At 40.9% G+C, this 23,409-nt stretch overlaps 2 protein-coding genes across 2 annotated transcripts; one reads left to right on the forward strand and one right to left on the reverse strand.

Annotated features, from left to right (window-relative positions):
- The first annotated feature begins 3,308 nt into the window (after positions 1-3,308).
- LOC136753961 (E3 ubiquitin-protein ligase RBBP6-like) lies at positions 3,309-7,330 on the forward strand. The gene is made up of 8 exons (XM_066710339.1): positions 3,309-3,404; positions 4,766-4,810; positions 5,129-5,217; positions 5,330-5,426; positions 5,549-5,688; positions 5,998-6,170; positions 6,400-6,518; positions 6,800-7,330. The coding sequence occupies exons 1-8, from the start codon at positions 3,309-3,311 to the stop codon at positions 7,328-7,330; spliced, it is 1,290 nt and encodes a 429-aa protein (XP_066566436.1).
- A 1,924-nt stretch (positions 7,331-9,254) lies between these two features.
- Positions 9,255-17,781, reverse strand: crfb16 (cytokine receptor family member B16). The gene is made up of 7 exons (XM_066709742.1): positions 17,603-17,781; positions 14,897-15,020; positions 13,777-13,955; positions 13,043-13,167; positions 12,389-12,539; positions 11,328-11,479; positions 9,255-10,364 (listed from the first exon to the last, which is right to left on the reverse strand). Exons 1-7 carry the CDS (start codon positions 17,682-17,684, stop codon positions 10,263-10,265), a joined length of 915 nt encoding a protein of 304 aa, XP_066565839.1. The 5' UTR covers positions 17,685-17,781; the 3' UTR covers positions 9,255-10,262.
- Positions 17,782-23,409: the final 5,628 nt, after the last annotated feature.

Raw genomic sequence — 23,409 nt, forward strand, 5'->3', positions numbered from 1 at the left:
TGCATTTACACAATGGAGAAACATAATATATCATGCTTCAAGTCTTCATTCAAGAATCAAATTTCAAATAAATACATTTATTAGTCATATAAAAAACAGTAAAAAGTACTAACTAAACTGTCAGATTCGTATTTCATGAGATACATTCAGTTTGTGTATTTTGGGATTAGTACAAATAGCATTGGCTCTGTTGCAACAAACATTGATTGCTTTCCTGAACATTTTAGTTTTAGGGCCTGGTAGTCTAGTGTAGTTTAGTAAATTGGGAACATTTAGGGGTATGGCAGGCCAAATTATCATTTAGAGATATATGTAATTAATTTAAAGATATCTTCAAATATTTCAAGATATCTCTAAATCATTTAAAGATATCTGCAAATCATTTAGAGATATCTTTAAATCATTTCAAGATATCTCATTTAAACGTAAATTTAGAGATATCTTTAAATGAGTTCCTGTCCATTTAGAGATATCTTCAAATCACTTCCTGTGGGTTAATGACAATTCGTCGTCCCCATCATTATATATTCTCCACTTGAGCATAAGTGCAGTCACTTATTGTAGACTTATAGAGCACACATATGTGTATATATAGTATTATTATTATTATTATTATTATTATTATTATTATTATTTCTTAGCAGACGCCCATTTCCAGGGCGACTTCCAAAATATAATAGAGTAGGCTATATTACCGTTTAACTCTAGGAAATGATATATTTAAATAATATTAATGTACACGTAAGAAAGTTATATATATATACCAATCCGGAACCGAACTTAGATCACTAAATTCGCAGTGCTATTCTCTAACCACTGCGCCAACTAATACGTAACGCTTGTATGAAACCTATTCTAAGTAGCCTTCAGCTGTCGTGATTACGTGTATAAAACGTAATTATTGGGGTTATTGTTTCAAATACATGTATCATACATGTAAAAACATTCATTATAATAAATAATACAAAATTGTTGTGTGTGTGTTTGTGTGTGTGTGTGTGTGTGTATGTGTATATATATATATATATAATTATATTATTATATATACTACTCTACTGTATTTTGGAAGTCGCCCTGGAAAAGGGCGTCTGCTAAGAAATAATAATAATAATAATAATAATAATAATAATAATAATAATAATAATAATAATAATAATAATACTATATATACACATATGTGTGCTCTATAAGTCTACAATAAGTGAATGCACTCATGGTTACAAATGCTCAAGTGGAGAATATATAATGATGGGGACGACGAATTGTCATTAACCCACAGGAAGTGATTTGAAGATATCTCTAAATGATTTGCAGATATCTATAAATGATTTAAATATATCTTGAAATGATTTAGAGATATCTCTAAATGATAATTTGGCTTGCCATATTAGGGGCAACAGTCATCATCTGGGTTTCAAATATATATATGATTGACTCAGTCATCATAGTGAATAATCCTCATTATCTATTGATTTGTTGGTTACAAAATAGGCGTATTCACTGAACTGGCGGCTTCTCTATGGAGCAAAACGGTTAAAGGTAAAAACAACTAGATCAAATTAAATTATGCTTAGTTATACTACAGTTCTCTTCATCACTAGGCAGTGTGCTGGAGCTGCGTTAGGTTAACGCAGAGCTGTCAATCACACGCGTGTAGTTCCTGTGTTGTCCGCCAGGCGCACGGAGGCTGGTATAGGATTGCGCCACCATTGCGCGCCAAAGCCAGATGCAGATGTTGTCCTCTAAGACCTTCACATCTGTGAGCAGCATTGTCCATGATGAGCCTCGACCAGAGCAAACTCGCACACATCTGAACACATCGTCAAAATCGACACGCAACTCAAACCCTGGTCCCGGTGTTGAGGTAGGTACTGCGCTGTTGTATCGGCTACAGTGCGCACTACACACCGGCTACTCTACTGTGAATACTGTGAGTAAAAATACAATCACTGAGTTTCCCACAGCAGCTACTATGGACTAATGATGTGAGTCTCATATGAGACATTGCTGAGGGATTTGAATGAAAGTGCTGCTGTCCCGTTGTGTGTCTTGTGTCTTGATTTCCCATGTTTAGACCCGCCTGGTCCATTGACAGCATCTCACACAAGACACTGCAGATACAAGATGATGTCGCACGACGTTATAGATGTTATTCGTGTATTTAGCGACACTTATTTGTAATTGATTGAGTTTATGTGGAGGTTATCCAGGAAAAACACTGGATTTGTAGTCAGTTATGGATCCCACAGTGTTGTTGTCTATTTATAAATGTATTCGTTTTTATTAAGAATAAGTTCTGCCAGTTATTTCAATCAGGGCTACATATAGGCTGCGACTGTACATTTAATGGGCACTTTTAATACTGGAAGTAAAATCCAGAATGAAAATGCCGATTTCTTACTCTATTAAAGCTTATTGTCTCAGGATATATTTTCTGGAACAACCCGACACGTAATATTTAATAAAGTAAGTTATAGGGACGGGTTTCTCTTTTCATTTGAAAACGTTTAGGTTATATAACTAAATTGTGTTGTGCTTAATATGAATATGTATATAGGAATGGTAATAACTGAGAAAACGCAAACCAAAGTGGACACTGCGCTGTAATTTTATTAGGCTTAAAACTGATCTGGCCGCCTGTGCTATTTGGTCCAATGCGACCTCAGTGAGTTTGACAGCCCTGGTTTAAAGAAGTGCGGCTGCAGTGAAGGACTGTGGAGCAGCCGGCTGGGTGGGAAGAATACAGTGCTTTTGTATCTAAAATGAATTACAACCATGTTCATTTGAAAAGGATTTCTAATAGAAATGTGTTTATTTATTTGTTTATAAGCCTGACCCAGACAACGTGGGTGGTCAATAGTTACTGACGTTCCAGAATTCTATTCTATTCTGACGTCAGATATTAGAACCGGCGCATACAATGCAGCGACCGCTGCCATTTTGTGGGTTTGAGAGTTTGGAGACGGTTGGTGATCTAGGAGAGAGAGAGATTTACTTTTGCGAGTGATCTATATATATAGGCGTTCGTTTGTCTTTATTGACTTTCGGAGGGTGAAGGAGAGTTTTACTGCCACACAGAGTCCGTACTCTTGAAGGCGTCTGTGTTTGGCAGAGAGGAGGGAGGCCGTTAGGCCTCACTGGCCCGGGGAGGCCGAGCAGAGCCCAGGCCCGAACACCGGCCTGTAGCAAATACATCTGCTTGATTGTACATTTGCTTGGTTCTGTTTCTTTATTGGACACACATAGTGCAACCTGATTTCAAGATGCACTGTGTGCATTATAAATTCTCTTCCAGACTGACCTATGACATGGTCAGGTTTGAAGGCCTGTACATCACGCTGAGCGATTTAAAGCGCCAGATCATGGCTCGCGAAAAGCTCAAGGCAAAGCGTTGTGGCCTGCAGGTCAGCAATGCTCAGACTGAAGAAGGTGAGGCTTTATCATCGTGTACTGGATTGTCTCTCTGCTGTTTCCTGGCTTCCTACTTGAATATTTGTTTTGTCTACGGACGATCATTTCACACTTGCTTCAGTTACTGACCACCCTGGTCCTTTTCACCTCGTCTGTCCTGGGCAGCCATATTGTTTGTCCAGTCTCGTCCAATAAGCTAAATTCTTCTCAATACATAATGTTTCCTAAAGGAGCCACTCAGGACTTGACAGTCATGTAACATGCGGTACATTGTGTTGATCTCAAGTCTCATGTCCTGCCTGTTCACATTTGAAATGGGACATTAGCTCTGTAAGAACAGTGTCAAAATGGTCCGCAGTGTTGGCACATCAGGTGTATTAGACTGTTCTGCGTTGCGTACTCTAGGGTTAAACACCGCTTATTGTTTGAGTGAAATTGAACAGTTGCAACTAAAGTATCTGTGATTCAATAAACCACTGTCAAATCAAAGATATTGTAATTATCACACGTGATGTTTCTTTGTAAATCTATGCTGTAGAACGGAATATCTGCACATTAAAGAATACTAAGCACCTCGTTTCATTTCTGTTCTCAGAGTACACTGATGATGGGGCCCTTATTCCCAGAAATTCATCAGTCATTATCAGACGAGTTCCCGTTTGGGGAGTCAAGGCCACTAGAAACACCTGTGTCCTGTAAGTGTGATTCTCTTTCCAAGGCTGTATGATGGTACCAAATGTCCTCATTATTATTGATTTCTTAGCAGACATCTTTACCCAGGGCAACTCTGTTGCAACTCTGCTCTCGGCCCAGGATTGAAACCAGTCTGCAGAACAGCATTCATACGATCCTCACAATGCACCTGTAGTACATGTGTAGACTCTGGTAGTAGTAAGGTAGTAGCTGGAGCTGGCTCTGGTAGAAAGCAGCTGAAGTTAATGTTTTTTCTTTTTAATTTGCTTTCCAGTGATCACTCCAAACCTTCAAGTGGACCGTCAAAAGCAGTACGTAAAAAACTCACAACTTGTAATGAACTATAGTTTAGTAACTTAAGTGTGCACTTATAATACACTTTATACAGTGTGTGTGTGTGTGTGTGTCTAGAGACAGATAGATAGATTACCCTCTGAAAGTGCAGAAAATATGGTCAATCTGTTACTGAGGAGGGAGGCATATTGGAAATTGACTTTACAGACAATTTTTGTCCCTTAATATGAAAATGCAACCATAATAATACATTTGAATTAATTGTCAATTGTCTAACATTTTATGTAAGGATTATTACTACACATTGTTTTAAATATTTCTTATCAAAGAATAAAACCTGAATGTCTTTTTAATTTTCCACAAACAGGCTGATGATTCTCCAGCCTCTAATGCACTGGCGCAGCTTTGCAAGGTATATGATCTTTTTGTGTGTTTTTATTTTGTTTGCTAATCTTGATTAATGTAGACCTGTTGTATTTGAATGATTATTGCGGAGTTTCTATAGATCCATTTTCAATCCACAGAAAGAGTTCCTGGTCATTTGACTTGTCAGTCATTCATTGTGTCAGACTTGTCCAGCTGAGGTTCTCAAGAGCTGGTTTTACTTAAAACTAGATTGGATCACAATGGGACTTACTCAAAGCAAGGTGATCTGTAGGTCCTTCTGATAAAGTGAACAGTCTGCCTGGTTTATGAATAAGTGGTTAACTGGATATTGCCTATTCTACAGATCTCCGATCTGACTGAAGCAAACGTGTCAGAGGAAGATAAGATCAGTGCCATGATGTTTCAGTCTACGCACCAGTACCATCCTATCCAGTAAGTGTTTCTACGTGTCTTGAAGCTGTTTTGTTTTAGTTTTTTCAATAATCAAAGCATTTGAATTGTGCCGAAGTGGTCAACTTATTGTGAACGTTGTGTGTTTGACTAGTTACGTGAAGGATCCCGAGGGAACACCCCCTCCCAACTACACGTGCTTCCGCTGCGGGGTGAAGGGGCACTACATCAGGAACTGCCCAACCATTGGGGTAGGTGGAAACTGTTCACTGTGCATTTGCTAAAACTTGTTCTCAATAGACACACTGCTGTGTCTCTCTGGTGCTTTCCCATGGACACTGTGTAAGGCTGTTTACTGTCGGTGTGTCTGCAGGACCCAGACTTCAAGCCTCTTCCCAGGATACGGAAAAGCGCTGGCATTCCCCGCAGCTTCCTGGTGGAGGTGTCCGACTCCAGCGTGAAGGGAGCCATGCTTACCAGCACGGGCTCGTATGCCATTCCCACCATTGCCATGTGAGTCACTGTGAGAGCTCCCCTGAGCCGAGTCTCTGTCAGCCGCCGGAGCACATAGTGTCACATATTGAGGAGATGCGTTGTTCTGGAGGAAACCAGCTTTTATAAGAGCTTACTCCTGAGTTATGCAATGCACAAACATGTCTTTTGTCCTGGAAGATGAAACGGTTACGATTCCCCTTCTCACGGCTTTCCAGCATTATAATTTGTTAATTAATTAGTTAAACGCAATCAGTTCAAGCTGTGTTAATTGAATCCACAATCAGACTCTCATGCGTCTTGGTTTTCCTGGTCTGCTGGTCTTCTCAGGGAGGCGTATGCCACTGGGAAGAAGGAGAAGCACCCCTTCCTTGTGCAGGAGCAGTCGTCGCCGCCCACGGAGGGGGACCCGGTGCCAGCAGAGCTGCTGTGCCTGCTCTGTGAAGAGCTGCTGGTGGACGCTGTGGTCATCCCCTGCTGTGGGACCAATTACTGCGACGAGTGTAAGTGCAGCTGGAGGAGCAACGCCAGGGCAGCAGAGTCATCCACAAAGTGCTCGGTGTCTTTGAGGATTTCTGTTTCCTGTGATTTCCAAGAACCAAAGAAAATGAAATATTTGCAGATGTATTTGAAGCTGATAATACTCAGCAGCAGGAGTGCTTTAGCTGATTGACAGTGATCGTACTGTGTAGCGTTTCTGTTTGTAATACTGGGAACTTGTCTCCTGTACAGGTATCAGGACATGTCTAATAGACTCGGACGAGCATGAGTGTCCGACCTGCCACAAGCTCGGCGTTTCACCCGATTCCCTGGAAGCGAACCAGGTCCTTCGTAAGGTAGGACTTTTCTTGGTTTCCTGTACTGCGTGGGCAGTTATAGTTGGGTTGTTATTCACACCTTTCTCTGTCTTAGACAAGACTCTGTGTGTTAGCCCTCCTTAAAACCAGCCCCTCCACCCTACTGGAGAAACACTGGACAGGCAACGCGTTTCAGGGCTGAATATTGCCAGTCTCATGTGAGGCTCAGGTTTAGGAATGCAATATCACCATGGTTTGGTTACTGGGTGCCTCTCACCCATGTTTTAATCACTGAATTAGAAATTGGGAATTAGGAACACTTGCTGTCCTTTCAGATCATCACTAACGGGCCTGCGGTGATGCCGACACAGCCAGGGCCGGAGGTGCAGCGCCCGGCCAGCCCGCCTGCCTCCAGGCAGCAGGACCCCCAGGTGGCCGATGTCGCCCGAGGACGCAGCCACAGCGCCCGCTCCAGATCGCGCTCCCATGGCGAGCGCCGGTCCCGCTCCAGGTCCCCTGGGGTTCGCAGGGGCCACGCCAACAGCAGAAAGACAGCTCCGGCCCCACAGTCTGAAGGAGGCCGAAAATGCATGGGTCGATACAGAGAGGCCCCCTGGGATGCCCAGGCGCGTAATGGCCGTCCTGTGGGGCAGAGAGAGCCTTTCGAGAGGGAGCAGCGCAGGCAGTGGGAGAGGGAGAGGGAGAGGGAGAGGGAGAGCCGCGAGTGGGGCGACAGAGACTTTAATCGCCACTACAACCCTCCAGGCAACCGAGAGCCTGTCGCCCCAAAACGGTTCGCCCCAGCCCAGCCCTGGGACGACACGCCGTACAGCCGTGGGTGGAGAGAGGGGTTCCGCCCATTTTAATAAGGCACTGCATTCGGTGTGACTTTTTTTATTCCCCCCAATTAAAAATAATCTTTTAACTTAATAAATGTGAGTGCAATTCCTTCAGAGATGGAAACATCTACTGCATTGCTGTGGATTCGAACAAGACGCAAATTGCACAGCTGGTAAAGCTGTGTGACGGTGTGCCTAGTTAGTGATGAGTCACAGACGCACACCAGATCAGCGTGTTTTGCTCATCCTGTTCATTCTCCAAGGACTATCAAATACCTGCAAACTGACAGTGTTTGAAGTTTAATGATGTGACTGGATTGGTCTCCCAGAATGCCAGTCACATGAGCGAGGCATACAGTGACAGTCCTCAGGGTTTACTGCCAAGTTCAATACATTTGACTCGTAATCATAGTCGCCACCAATATCGTAAATTCAGGCCTTTCGTATTCTAAAGGGTTAATCGGCTGACCAAGGAAAAAACACAAACTCGAGCATATGCAAATCAGTGTGTACACTCGGAGAAATGGACGTCTGCACAATCCTGTAGCTCAGGCTAGGAAGACCCTACAGCTGTGAAGCTGTGATTATCTGTATGTTTTGTAGTTTTGATAAAAATACAATTAATTTCTCAGATCGCAAATTATCCAACAATAATGGTGTGTAAAGGGTGAAAAAGTTTGGGACTAAACATTTCAGTTTAATGAGATCCAGCAGTTACATTTTCATACATTGAACAATTTTATTTTTACATCAGTGGCGTCAAACACTAACAAATAGCATTATATGGTAAATGTATTTATAAAGTGTTTTGGAGTATCGCACAATCCCACCACTAACACAGACCTGCACTGGTTCAATGCAATTGATCTTAAAACATGATTCAAATAAAGGTAAATGTTTGTGTCAGTTTGTGTCCGTTATTGAAATATGTAAATGATAAACAGTAGCTAAGACATGTCTATTGAATTATACTAACTTATTGCACGTTATACCCTATTATAGACCTGTACATGTATACAAAAAAATACTTCCTTTCCCAATGGGATTAAATGTTTGTGCCATTGTGAACTAATTTAAATATCGTATCTCAGATATCGTACAAATCGTAATTTTTAACAGAGTTGAACAGCTGCTATTCTGACACAATTTCAACCAAAATAAACCAAAATGTTGAAAGGTTCTGATATGTATCATGTATCACCAATAACATTGTGTTATAGACTGTCTGTAACAACAGATAGGTCATGGAAGATGGATATCTTCTTTTAAACAAACCTCCCAGTATAGCACCTCCCACACAAACAGCCCCTCCAGGCTCGGTGCTGACTGCAATAAACCCCAGAAGGCTGTTAGTGGTGTTGGGGTGACAGCTGGGACAGAACTGAAACACAGGGGGTTCATTTAGGCATTATTTTTCATCAGTCTAAATTTTGACTGTAATAAAATATCACTAGTTTCTCAATATACACGCATGTTACCTCCTACAAATACATGAGTCCATATAAACCAATAACTGTAGAGACTGCTAGTTCCCCTTTAAGCACAGACGTTTTAGGCATGCAAAAATAAAGAAACAAGAAAAGTATTTGTTGTGTTAAGCAAAAGGTGAGGAAAACATGAGTCAGAAGGACCTACAGGTTTGTGGTCACAGTGATTTTGCAATGTCATTTCAGAATGTTCTTTTGCCTTAGGACTTCTTTTAATCTGCAGGAAAATCTGGTCTGCCTACTGAGTTCCTTCTGGAATAAATCCTTCTGGCAAGGATTAAAATTCACAGTTAACATCGAACCTGTAAATTCAATCAGTACATTAAAAAAAACAGTAGTAGTCATGTGCAGTTTGCTTCTGTTAACCATCAAAACTGTAGGCTAAATGCATCCAATTTTGTTGACACACATTCAGTATAGTAGGCATAATCTGTCTTCAGATCAAATTAAATGCTACCAAAATATTCATTTTCATTTTCTAGTGTTTTATTTCACAGGTTTTCAAAACATCAAGCATTTGAGAATTAAAAAAAACTCAGAACATTTCAGAACATTGTGCATTCCTAATTATCCCAGGGAAAATACTCAACAAAATGAACTTGACACATCTGCCACTTAAGTAGCAATAAAAAGCAAAACTTGTCCAACAAGAAAAACAAAATGTTTTGATCGGATCTAGCTGTAGATCAAACATTCACGTGGTGTGCTGTCAAGTGTAGGACAAAATACATGCCTGTGCAAAACTCTCGACTCTTCCAGCTCCCACACTGAAAAATACTAAAGGAGGATTTAACTATTACTCTCCCCTTAACTCAAATGGTTAGAAATTACTTGATATTTATATTTAAGAAAACAAGTCAGCACAAGTTGTTCAAACAACCTTTAGCATCAACCCAACCAAAACATAATACATATTTATATTTACCTTTTTTATTAGCAAAGGTATAATTAAAGGCAGATATCAAAAGTAATACTGCAATTCTGTGCACTCTTTTAGTTTGTAATGTTATCAAAAAACAGCCTGTTTCTGCCTCATCAACCAGATGCATATACCAAAATACAGTAACTGGGTCTGGAGGTATTTTGTCACTGGTATAAGCAGGCTTTGTGTTCAGAGGTGTACATAGTACAAATAAATAAATAAATAAATAAGCAAATGAACAAATCATTTCAGTCTCAGATGTTATTATCTAGTTAATGTCTTCCAAGGCCTCGCAGGAGGAGGGTGTTTCCAATGGTCCTACATTCCTGATAGCATGAGCTGGAAGAATTCTTCTTGTGGCAGGAAGACTTGTTCATGAAAAATGCAACAACATTGTTCCTCGCTGAGCTCCGGTACGTTCTCTCCGACCAGCAGTCTCACACTCATGTTGGCCACAGCCCCCCAGGAATTGAGTTTGGTGGTCCTGCTGTGAACGGTCAGCTCCTCTTGAAGGCGAGCTCCCTCTCCCATGGCAATAGTGTCACAAGGTTCACACTTCCTCAGAATACAGGACCTGGAGAACGTCACAAACTTCAGACCGACCTCTGTCCTCCTGCTGGACTTGTACTCTGTAGACCTTCGAGTCCTGCCACTGGAGACAGTAGATCGTTATCACCTTGCCATGAATTGGAGCATTACCTAACTTCAAAGAGCAACACTTGACAAGCAATATTCAACCTCAATCTGATATTTTCTGACTTTCCTGGAGAGCCACAGTGTTTTTGACTGATTTTTGAGATATTCAAACCATGAACTACTTAGCTGATTTAATTATTGGGCTGAAACTGACCACGTGTGCTAGGTATTCAGCGATTGAGAGAGACCTATACATGTAATAACCGAGTACGTAGTCTGAGGTTGTCCTCACTATCACCTGAATTTCACCTCATGGTCTCGTCAAAGCCAGCGGAGGAGACAGCAGGGAAACTAGTGTTTTGTAAGTTTAAAAGCAGCAACAGGCACAAGCACGATTCTTTATACAGTGAGACTTGAAGGACAACTATTGCGGTTTAAAAAACGATTGGCTTATTTTATCTATCCTCTGGTGTTGATGAGAGTGTATGAGTCAAGAATCTGTAATTTGTCTGTTCAATTCTATTATATTAGCATCTTTCGACACTTAAAACCCTTAAACACTTAAAATGTTGTCTATGAGTGCTCTTTCTGTATTTCAGTTCAAATGTGACATTTCATCACTTACTGGATAGTGAATAAGACTACAGCTACAAGAGTGCAGGATTGCTCTTCCCCACGCCGACCTGGGTAATAATCATGTTCATTCCTGCAGCTCAAGTCTTTTTGTTATCCAAGAAGTGATGACAAGCCTGTCCCATCCTAAAACATGTAGGAGTTCTCCTCTGGGGTGTAGACAGCAACTACGGTTGTGTTGAAGGTTACACTTTCAGTGGGTAAAGGTTGCTAATATTATAGAACTGAACAAATAAATCACAGATAAACTATACTTTTAATACATTCTATTTACACACTCCTACCAACACATGGGGACATATAAACCAGTTCTGAAACTTTAAACCAGGAGATAGACAGGACTCACCAGGGTGTCGGGCAGAGATTCTTTGGAGCAGAAGGTGTATTGAAGGAGAGAGTAAAGCCTCCATAGGCAGCACAGCAACAAGAGCAGCAGCCCAGCCACCAGGACAAAAGGACCACATACAACCATGGGCATCAGCCATGGAGGCCCCGAACCTGGGAAACACACACTGGAAATGACTCTACCGCATTGTCATTGTGTACGTGTGCATTGGTTCCAGTTAGTGCTACATACAATTGCTCGTTCCAGATACTGTCCATATTCTGAATACATACAATTTCAGAAGTCACAAAAGAGTAGTGTTGTCTGTCTGTCACCATGATGGTTTTAAATTCTTGAGATTTCTCACAGAAAGCACGCAGACAAGATTATTTTTTTCGTTTTGCTATAAGAGTTGAAGAGCTGTGGAGAACATTTTTAAAAAGAGTAATTGCTAAATATGTGTAGACATGGTAACATTTGGGTTGTTTTCAGTCTCATTGAGACTGATTTTACTACATTTTGCACTTCAATTAAGTTCAAGAATCAAATCAGGGTTAAAATGAGGTTTAGTTTAGTTGTGGTTATAGTTAATAGTCATGGTTAGATTCTCCAGGTATCCTATACTTCACATTATGGTTATATATGCATTTCTCATGCATTAACCTACACATGCACACATGACATTTTTGTGTTTATGTTCATGTCAAATGTCACTACAAAAACATTCTCAATTTAAAAAAAACAACTTCACACAACACCCTAAAAAACATATAAAGTTAAGCATATGGGCATTGCTAGTACAGCTTTATTTGACAAATATATCGTGCTGGGTTCTTGTATAAATAAAATAGATCCATAATACATGTAATTTGAGTGAATATTTGGTTTGTGAGTTACTAATGTAGAATTCACACAATGAGTGGTGTAAAAGGTGTGTACACAGCCTAAGATCACACACCCATTTTCTGAGAAAACTCAATAAAACTGTGAAACTGCATTAATGCACTGCATTTTTTCACTTTCATTTTTGAGGTATGATGATTCACAGCATTGGGATTCAGGCAAGTTAGTGTTTTGCTCACCGGGAAGCGAGACACAGTGCGAGTCGGTGGAGTTACTAGTCTTGTTGATGTTCACCGCCAGGGCCTTGGCGCTGAAGCAGTAGGTCGCCCCCTCCTCGATGTTGAAAACATTAAAGGGATTCTCTTCCGAAGTGATCGATTTCTGGAACACCTGGTTTATAATGGTATCATGGGAGGGGGAAACAAGTTCAGCTTCCAGGGTTATCAAACCCGTCCAATTATTCCCTGCAACAGCCAGACACACTGACCCATGCAGATTGATTGATTCCTACATCTAAACATGCATAAGGACTTGAAAATCATATGGGAGAGGGGAGTCCATGACAAATTCACTGTATTTGTCAGTTGTTTGAGTGAGTTTCACAAACACAACACATGTAAACAGCATGAGAAAAATCGTCAAGCCAATAAAATAATAATCAGACTGGCTTTCCACGTCTTAACAGTAAACTGGACAGTTCTTCCCTAGTCTGCTGGAGACTTCAAATGAGCTTGGAAAAATATAATGGATAAATAAATATACTAAATAAACATTATTTATTAAACTGAAGTAGTATATTAGTTTTCTTTGGATAATAATATGGCATATTCAATGCACCTGCAACAGATTGACAATGAAAGAGAATGACAGAGTGAGAAAAAGTGATGACTTACTTGACTTTCTTCCCTCTTTTTCCAGTAGTAGAGGATGAAGATGATGGATCTGGGCACTTCTTCAAAAGCAACCTGAATTGACTCCCTCCTGGCAATCACTGACATTTTGGGTTTGGTCACAGTTGCTACCAATCAGATAAATAAGTAAAATAAATCATGCGTAGTTTATTCTTTGCTGTCACAGTTTTACATTATACTTTCATGCTTGTGACAGGTATCGCTGCCACTCCTACCACATAATCAATCCTGGTGGAGTAGGACGCAACTTCAAACACACAGAAGAAGGCTGTGAGTGAAATAGGTCAATGTTAAAAATTTATTTATTTCAATGACACTTGCTAATCTTCTCTAGTACCTTAATTCTGTTCATGGTAATGCCTGGATTTATGTGCACAGTGATGTTGTCATTCCTGTAATATTATGTATATGTAGCACATTTTAAGTTACTGGGTGTTAAACCTCACAAATCACCTAGGATGAAAGCTGAATGACTCACATAAAATAATACTTATAATACTAACTTCAAGTACTCCTTTCCAGGCATTCGTTGGCAATTGTAGTTTAAGAATAATGGAACTAATTGTGCTGTATAATAAATGTTTTCTACTGCGTTTGCTTTGAATAGGACTAATGTATATATACTGTCCAGTTTATTTTGTGACTCAAACATTCCTGTAAACAACAACTTAGAATATATTATATATATTTTTCGGTTAAGCAAAGCTCTCACTCACTTTCGCTGCTGGTGAACCGCTTGGTGGCCCAGTCTGACGTGCGTCCGTCGTGCTCGGCTCGGACTCTGATGCTGTACTCGATGCCGGCGATGATGTCTTCGCTCATGTCACAGACTGTAAGGGCCACGTGCTGGCATTCCAAGATGTCTACCCAGCTGTCGAACATCAACTCAAACTCCCTGTGAACAACAACGCAGGGTATGTTAGTGAGGCACGCCTACGTAGTCAGGAAAGCACAGGACAAGCACGATTCCACCAATGCCTTCAAGCTTAGTTCACTCAGAAAAGCACAAAAAGAGAGAGAGCCGTAATATAGTGGTGTCTCTATAGATATTAAATTACTTTTTCTTAATGTGTTTTTTATTGTTTAGTTATCTGTAACTGTGGCAATTAAGTAAATAAATAGGTCACTCTTTCTTAGTCTTATTATCTGTTTGTTACTGTTTTTTGCGGCCACTTCAAACCCCTGGTCGACCAAGATCCAGCAGGAACAATTCAATAACTCATACTGAGGATGACCCTGTAGCAGGACAGATTGGGGGGGTCTGGCTGGCTGATTGACTGGCCTGAGAATGAACTGGCATGCCATCTCCTCATTGCTTGGTCAATAAACCAATCAGACACCTAGCTGGACAGCTCTGGCGTTATTGAAGCCATTGGGAAGGCCAGCTTTTCAGTTGAGGTGAGATGGCGTACAGTTTTTGTTTGTGGTTTTTGCTGGGTGCTCTTTAGATCAGTATTTGTAGAAAACTGATCTCAAAGAGCACCCAGCAAAAACCACAAACAAAAACCGGACACCTTCTTTCACATAAGAGACAATGCATCTCTGGAGCCTTCTGACTCCCTCAAAAGTCAAGCCAGCTACAGACACTATATGACCATCTATTTAAAGTTGAGCAACTTTTTGGATCATCTACAGGCCTGCAGTTAAACGAGAAGCCCCCAGGCAACGCTAAATTCCATAACCAGCGTCTGACGCATCAAGCCTCTGGTAAACACACGTCAAGTAGTGGGTGTGATTTGCGAGTGGCAGATGCGCTGAAGTTTTAATTTACTCTGCCGGGGTGTGACATCAGCGGCGCACACTGGGGTGCGAGTGAGAACAGTTGTGAAGACTTACCCTTGGTACACCACCGAGTAGTTGACACGGCCGTAAGACAGAGGCAAGGGACTCCATTGAAGAAGGTGCTTCATGTTGATGGACTCCAAAACGACATCCCTGGGAAGAGGCAACTTCTCCAAACCTTGGATTTGCATAAAAAACAGACAAAATGTAGACATACTCATCTGTGTTTGCACATACATTTAAGGGCCTTTGCAATTTTCCAGGAAAAGTGCTTCTCTTTGTATCGACCAAAAAGGACTTTAGGCAAATAAGCTGCTGGTAACAAAAACATTACAACTGGAATGTCCCTCAGACGGGATTTCTTGGCTGGGACATGGTTAAAGCAAATAGGCAGAAACTTGTGTGTGAATATGTAATGTGTATATTCCATCTCAGATCACTTTGGGATTTAAGTAATGTATAAATATATACATATGTGTGTTTATGTAAAGGGGTCCATATGGTATGAGCTTATTCCAGTGATGTCACACCTATCTAAGCATGATAGAGTGTAGAAACTATATATACGCACACATATATATCAATTTAAGTCTGACTTAAATGTCCTAAATGTGAATACACATACTGTATATGTCCATGTATTCAAATATACTTTTATATATATATATATATATATATTGGAAGTAACGTTTAATACTGATTTTCCCCTTTACTCAGAATAAAGTACTTAACTACTATAAAGTGGATGGCTTTGTAATCTTGTTCAGCTAACATCTTTTGCTCTTCACTTCATGTGTGTTTGTTTTGTTTTACTTCCTGGGTTTAGCAATAATGAAAAGTCTTTAAAATATTTAGCTGGAATCCAGTCTGTGTTATTTCCTTTGAAGTGTGTACATACTTCAGTAGACTGCACACACTAACCCCGAGCACTGAAATGACACCTGCGATCCCTGGAAACCGAACGCAGACCTGTGGTGTTTTACCTCCTGCAAACATGACAAGAACTCCCAAACCACCACCAGCCTGCCTACACTTTCATTCGGTCTTGTTTCAGTTTTGAATATTGATGGAATCCAATGCTCTTGTTTTGAGAAGCTACCTCTTTAACTCAGTTCAGCGAGTGTCTCAAACCTGCAAAGCGAGTTTTATTCCTCATTGTGCAATAAGCAGAACTACCCACCGACATTCCCAAATATCAGAAAAATGCCTGTTTATGCTTTTTTCACCTGAAACCTCATTGTTTTCATGGCAAATCGTTTTTTGTTTTGGTCTAGGACTTCTCCCTAACAAATGGCCCTTGCTTTCTAATTTCCATACAAAACTGCAATGAAATATGTCACTCAAATCAACATTGTTTTGAGGAAAAAGAGACAAAGAAACTACCAGATTTAAGAATGAATATATATATATATATATATATATATATATATATATATATATATATATATGTCTATAAATCTAGCTACTTCTCAGTTCTGCAGCATTCCCAGACTTTATCTGTGATTTCTCTATTATTATTCAGTCCCTGATCCAGGTGCTGCCTGTGTCTCTCCTCCATGTGATCTCTTCAGTGCAAGGTATTGGTTTGCTGGCATCTTGGAAAATTAGATGTTTATTTTTTCCGCAATTCGCTTCAGAGTGACAGTTGCAACAAAACTGTATCGTCACTGAGCGATTTTGTCAGATGAAGACATGAAGATTTCTTTTTTTTTGGTACTGCAAATTAATCTACAAATAAAGGAATTTGGATAAAATTAATTTCTAGTGGATACAGTTGGAATTGAAACTACATGGAGAGGATGTGCTGAGGGTATTCTAATCATGATTTCAGGTATACCTATTATGCTGCATAATTAAATAAGTCACACCTTACTGTAATGTGGTAAAGATGGCATTCTGTCTGAGTCATTAGCTGCAGTTTCTGCCTAATGATTTTAGGCGTTAACAAAAATACGGAATGTTCTACACAATTAACCAAGTGCAAAACAATGAAAGAAAAACAGTCGCTTCTAAATTAAACCTTAGCATAATCATAGGGAGACATACATGTCTAATGCACATCAGATCAGAGGGAGGGAGAACGCTGACTTTTGACTAGCCCAGCATAGAACAATTCCTCAATAATGCAGGTATTAGGACAAACACTTTTAACACTAGTCTAGTTGCATTCTGCTAGTGCCTCTCCCAAAAATACCTCCCCCAGGTGGGAACGAAACCCAACCTTTAGAGCAGGGGTTCTCAAAGTGCAGCCCTCGAGGATGATTGGTGCGGCCCCCCAAAGCCAACATTCAACCTCCCTTTTCTGAACTTTTACTATATTTTCACATTTTACAAATTGCACATGTAATTTGGGGGAAAATAATTAAACAACAATTAAAATTCATAAATGGAAATAAAAAGGTATGATTTGGGACATATTTTGTTTTCAGTGGTGGTTCATTTTCTACTGTGGCCCCCCCATCCCATGCACCCTCCGGAAATTGGCCCTCCATCACCAGACATTGGGAACCCCTGCACTAGAGCAAGGGCTTCAATTTAAGATGCAGTCGGTTGATTGTACAGAGACAAAACTCTCTACAAAATCGCTACTCACAGAGTGGCTGAGCTCCTACAAAGAGATGTAACTTACGGCATCACTTGGAGATCCGCGGGTATGTATGATTGATATGGAGTGACCAGTGTGGCCCAAAGATAACTCTTTTCCTAGAGCCCAGCTTCACTCTCTAACCTAACAACGTCCAATGACAAATCACCACTTACCAGCCACCGTGTGGGTGATGAGCAGCAGGAGGTGGAGAGAGCTGAGGGTCACTGCCACCAAGGTCTTCCTCCTCAGCACCATTCTCTAGAGCAGCGCTGACAAGGAGATCTTGCGGACGGGCCTGGGTCGCATGTCTGGCATGGTCTCCTGTGTGAGAGTGAAGGCTCTTTCTCCAGGTACTGCTATATACTGACTGAAAACCGGCGTGACTTATCTGCCCGTCAGAGCAGTGTGACGCTGACAGCTCCAGCACCTCCCAGCCACCTTGTTGTTCCTGTTTTCATTGTCTGGGATTTAGCAAGGTATTTTAGTCTCTCTTTCACTCTCACTATCTCTCAGTTTGTCTCCTAAACTCTGCTTTTTCTTTACATTCCTGGGAAACATTTTCAATAAGATATACATAAAATGATCCACATCCCTAATGTGACAGTAATATATATATAATGTATATATAATATATATAATATATATATATACACTCACCTAAAGGATTATTAGGAACACCTGTTCAATTTCTCATTAATGCAATTATCTAACCAACCAATCACATGGCAGTTGCTTCAATGCATTAAGGGGTGTGGTCCTGGTCAAGACAATCTCCTGAACTCCAAACTGAATGTCTGAATGGGAAAGAAAGGTGATTTAAGCAATTTTGAGCGTGGCATGGTTGATGGTGCCAGACGGGCCGGTCTGAGATTTCACAATCTGCTCAGTTACTGGGATTTTCACGCACAACCATTTCTAGGGTTTACAAAGAATGGTGTGAAAAGGGAAAAACATCCAGTATGCGGCAGTCCTGTGGGAGAAAAAATGCCTTGTTGATGCTAGAGGTCAGAGGAGAATGGGCCGACTGATTCAAGCTGATAGAAGAGCAACTTTGACTGAAATAAGCACTCGTTACAACTGAGGTATGCAGCAAAGCATTTGTGAAGCCACAACACGTACAACCTTGAGGCGGATGGGCTACAACAGCAGAAGACCCCACCGGGTACCACTCATCTCCACTACAAATAGGAAAAAGAGGCTACAATTTGCACAAGCTCACCAAAATTGGACAGTTGAAGACTGGAAAAACGTTGCCTGGTCTGATGAGTCTCGATTTCTGTTGAGACATTCAGATGGTAGAGTCAGAATTTGGCGTAAACAGAATGAGAACATGGATCCATCATGCCTTGTTACCACTGTGCAGGCTGCTGGTGGTGGTGTAATGGTGTGGGGGATGTTTTCTTGGCACACTTTAGGCCCCTTAGTGCCAATTGGGCATCGTTTAAATGCCACAGCCTACCTGAGAATTGTTTCTGACCATGTCCATCCCTTTATGACCACCATGTACCCATCCTCTGATGGCTACTTCCAGCAGGATAATGCACCATGTCACAAAGGTCGAATCATTTCAAATTGGTTTCTTGAACATGACAATGAGTTCACTGTACTAAACTGGCCCCCACAGTCACCAGATCTCAACCCAATAGAGCATCTTTGGGATGTGGTGGAACGGGAGCTTCGTGCCCTGGATGTGCATCCCACAAATCTCCATCAACTGCAAGATGCTATCCTATCAATATGGGCCAACATTTCTAAAGAATGCTTTCAGCACCTTGTTGAATCAATGCCACGTAGAATTAAGGCAGTTCTGAAGGCGAAAGGGGGTCAAACACAGTATTAGTATGGTGTTCCTAATAATCCTTTAGGTGAGTGTATATATATTAGGATTCTTCTTTTCCATCATTGTCATTTCAGTTTCTTGCACTGGTTTGATTCCAAATGCATCCAACTTTGTGTCTACAAACTTATTTTTAAATTCTTATTTTTAATTTCGACACCTTACACATTACACACCTTGCATTTTATTTGCGAGTGTGTGGGGAGGGTGGGTACTGAACTGAACTGAACTAGCCTGCAGTTACAAAAATATTCTGATTTGCCTTCCTAGCGCATCCATCCCAGATTCTTGTAAATTGTCGCTAAGGTCCATATTTGTAGTAAACACTTAATTTAATGTAGCACTAATTATGTTGTCCAGTGCAGTGAGGAAAAAAAGGGGGGCTAGTAGTAGTAGTATTTAACTGTAATAAATCAGTCCAGTAAATCAATAATAAATAGTATGATTCTTATTATTATTAATTAAAAGGCAGTGCAGTCATTAGTGTGTGAAGTATGTGACTATTGTATGATATTTTATAACTAAATGACTAAAGGTTAACATTTATTCCACTAGTTTCAAATCAGCAAAATATCGGTAAACTACTTAATGCTACTGTATTTAAACATGTATTACATTTGATTTTCAAATTGAATGGGGAACTTAAATCACATGGCGATGTTTGAATAGTTCTTCTGAAAGATGAAAGAAATGTCTTCTACAGAAACTGATGATAGAAATGGCCACTAGGAGGCAGGAAAGTGTCAGACTTTAGGATTAGGCCCCCACCAGAGGGAAGACCACAGCCAGCAGCACCGTTAGACAACTTTCTCATCTCCTTGCTGCTGTAACAACTATATTGCCAGGAGGGGAGGCATTTATTTATTTATTTTATTTTTCATTGTTTTGTAGTATGTTTATCACTCTGTACAGTGCTCTGTGGCTGCCCTGCGAATGGCACAATACAAATAAAAAGGAAGTGATTGATTGATAACGTGTTCAGTAAATGATAATGTGTTCAGTAAATCACCAGTACATCATTATTTCAGAAAACATAACTATGTCATCGAAAAAAAGTTTTAAGTCATCTTTTTAGTTGTCTAAACTGAGACACACACCATCAGGGACAGGGAATGGATGGGCTCAAGAATAAACACAGGATCTCATAATGAAGGTGTGAAGACCTCAGTGAGTGTGGGACACAGCACCAGTGCAGGTGAACAGGTACATGAGACACTGTGCTGACATTCATACCTCAGAGACCCTGAGCTGAGAATGGATAGAGCCGCCAGAGTTGGAAAGTGACAAGATTGGGATCGGTTGGTGAAGGGCAACAGACAGGGCCAGGTAGAGGGTGGTTGGCAGCTGGTCCTGGGTCAGAGCGAGCCCTGAGAAACAGGACATTCATGTCATAACTCACCTCGCAAACCATCTGGGCTCTTGGTCACAGGGACGGCATTGAGATAGTCCTCTGAGGCCTCTTCTATCACAGGGGGCCTGGATTCACCTAAGCCAGGCAGAGAGAGGTATTCGGTTCACACTGCAGGGCACTGACTTACCCACGACAGCTCATGTGCCCGGGTCCCTTTAGTTTCCTGACAGCTGCCTTGAGCTGCACTGGCTCCTCTCGTTTCTTTGGGCAGTTGGTTAGCCAAGAGGTCTAGACGGCCACACACCCAGCAGACTCGTCATTGGTGCTGTATCAATAGGGAAACCTCATCTGTCTCCACAAGGACCTAGAATTTAAGAACTTAAGAAAGTTTACAAACGAGAGGAGGCCATTTGACCCATCGTGCTTGTTTGGTGTCCATTAATAACTAAGTGATCCAAGGATCCTATCCAGTCTATTTTTGAATGTTCTCAAATTTTCAGCTTTAACCACATCGCTGGGGAGTTTGTTCGGATTGTGATGACTCTCTGTGTGAAGAATTGTCTCCTGTTTTCTGTCTTGAATGCCTTGAAGCCCAATTTCCATTTGTGTCCCCGGGTGCGTGTATCCCTGCTGATCTGGAAAAGCTCCTCTGGTTTGATGTGGTCGATGCCTTTCATGATTTTGAAGACTTGGATCAAGTCCCCACGTAGTCTCCTCTGTTCCAGGGTGAAAAGGTTCAGTTCCTCAGTCTCTCAGTAGGACATTCCCTTCAGACCTGGAATAAGTCTGGTTGCTCTCCTCTGAACTGCCTCTAGAGCAGCGATATCTTTCTTGAAGTGTGAAGCCCAGAACTGTCCACAGTATCCAGATGAGCTCTAACTAGTGCATTGTACAGTCTGAACATCACTGCCCTTGTTTTAAATTCTACACTTTTGACAATATACCCTAACATTCTGTTTGCCTTTTTTATTGCTTCCCCACATTGTTTGGATGGAGAAAGTGAGGAGTCCACGTAGACTCCTAGGTCTTTCTCATGCATTATTTCATCTAGGTCTATTCCTCCCATAGTGTAGACCTGCCTAACCACCTCTTTCAGGTCACTCTGGGTCCAGTAGTACTGTTGGAGAGGCCAATTATGCATCTCTGTGGTTCCCATGTGAGAAGCTGACGTCTGGGGTTGCATCATGGGAGGCGGGTAGCTTGGCATGGTGAGCTGGGCCATCACAGACCACCTGGGCTGGTAGTCCATGTCATGAGACGTGCCATATCGCTATTATTGTGTTTTTGTTTTGATCTGTTGATTGCTCGTTTCTTCACATATGTTTTCCTTAATTGACTGAATATATTTATTTTGCCCCTGATGAGGCACAGCCGTCTTCATTCAGACAGCGTCCTTCCCTCAAACCCCTCACTGCTTCCAGACTATTGTGACCATGCTTATGAATCTTTAACTTCTTTTCACTTTTACAAGCTCTGTGCAAATGTCGGTTCTGTAAAGTACCGTGAAGTGAGTGTCCCATCATTATGGCTTGTAGGCCTTCTGTCATTTATTACTATTTCTTTAAACCTGATTTACTTAAAGGTGAGGCCAGTTTTTTGAAAGGCGCTATAATAAATAAAAACTTCCTAACCGACTGCTGAATTTGTGGCCCATTAGATTCTATGGTTCATATCTCTTCTTCATCTCTGCAAGCCTTAAAGTGTTCTCACCAGCATAGCAGTGCCCTGGTTTGATTTTCAGTTATCTCATGTATCTACATTTGCAGGTATACATCGTGCTGTGCCTTGCTCCACTGTTTATAGTATATTATTCTGTATATTAATGGTATTTATCTCCTTGAATGTGGGTCATTAGGATGTTCCCCAAATAACACCAGTAATAATAATCCACATCAACATAATCACAGTTTGAATGTTCAACAGTAAGATTGAAACCAGGCCCATCCTTATAACAATAATATTTTTTATGGCCCCACAGGGCTAATAAAACTGTAATACTTTACTTCTGCCTGGTATCAGCCAATGTAGAATAAGTTTTGATCCCAGTTTCAGGGGAAAGAGCAATGTTCACAGAGGAGCTGATAAGGCTGCACGGCATATGGTGCCTCTATGAGTCACAGAGAGGTGCAAGGTATTTACAGAGAGAAGAGGACCTGTATATCCAATGCTTTGTATAAATTTGACTGTGTAATTAAACTGTTCTTGAGAGCCATTGGTTGATTCAGTGTCGCTGTGACAGTAGTCACCAGTATTGACCAGTGTAGGAACAATAAGACACAGGGAGAACACATGACCTTCTAAAGGATTGTTTGTTTCAGCACGTTAATAGTAAATCTGGATATAAACGCTGCTTCCTCACACACACCCAAGAGATCCCAGCTGTCTTAAACACTGTGGGCAATGTTTAGCAAAACTTTAACATCATGTTAGCTTCAACACTCCTTTATGAAGATGGAAAACAAGCACCCAGTGGTACAAAATAGAGAAATCTTTCCCTCACAAGGAAGAAAAAATAAGTCAACTTTATAAATATGGCCCCCGTGTTGCTAATCTCTATTTAACAACAGATCTGGGTCCAGATTCTCTGTTTAAGGAGTAACAATTTCCTCTCTATTATAGTCTATTGCAATATGCCACACTAAGGGGCTGATGAATGATTTATTAATTAATGACTTAAGACCAGCTTGAATTCAGTTTTTCACATTTCACAGTTTTTCAAATTAAGACAATGTATGGGCGGTTCTTGAGATGGAAGATAAGCTGTAAGTATGATACAGTATCTCCAATAAACA

Source organism: Amia ocellicauda, chromosome 7 (genome assembly GCF_036373705.1).
Source record: "Amia ocellicauda isolate fAmiCal2 chromosome 7, fAmiCal2.hap1, whole genome shotgun sequence".
Classification (NCBI taxonomy): domain Eukaryota; kingdom Metazoa; phylum Chordata; class Actinopteri; order Amiiformes; family Amiidae; genus Amia; species Amia ocellicauda.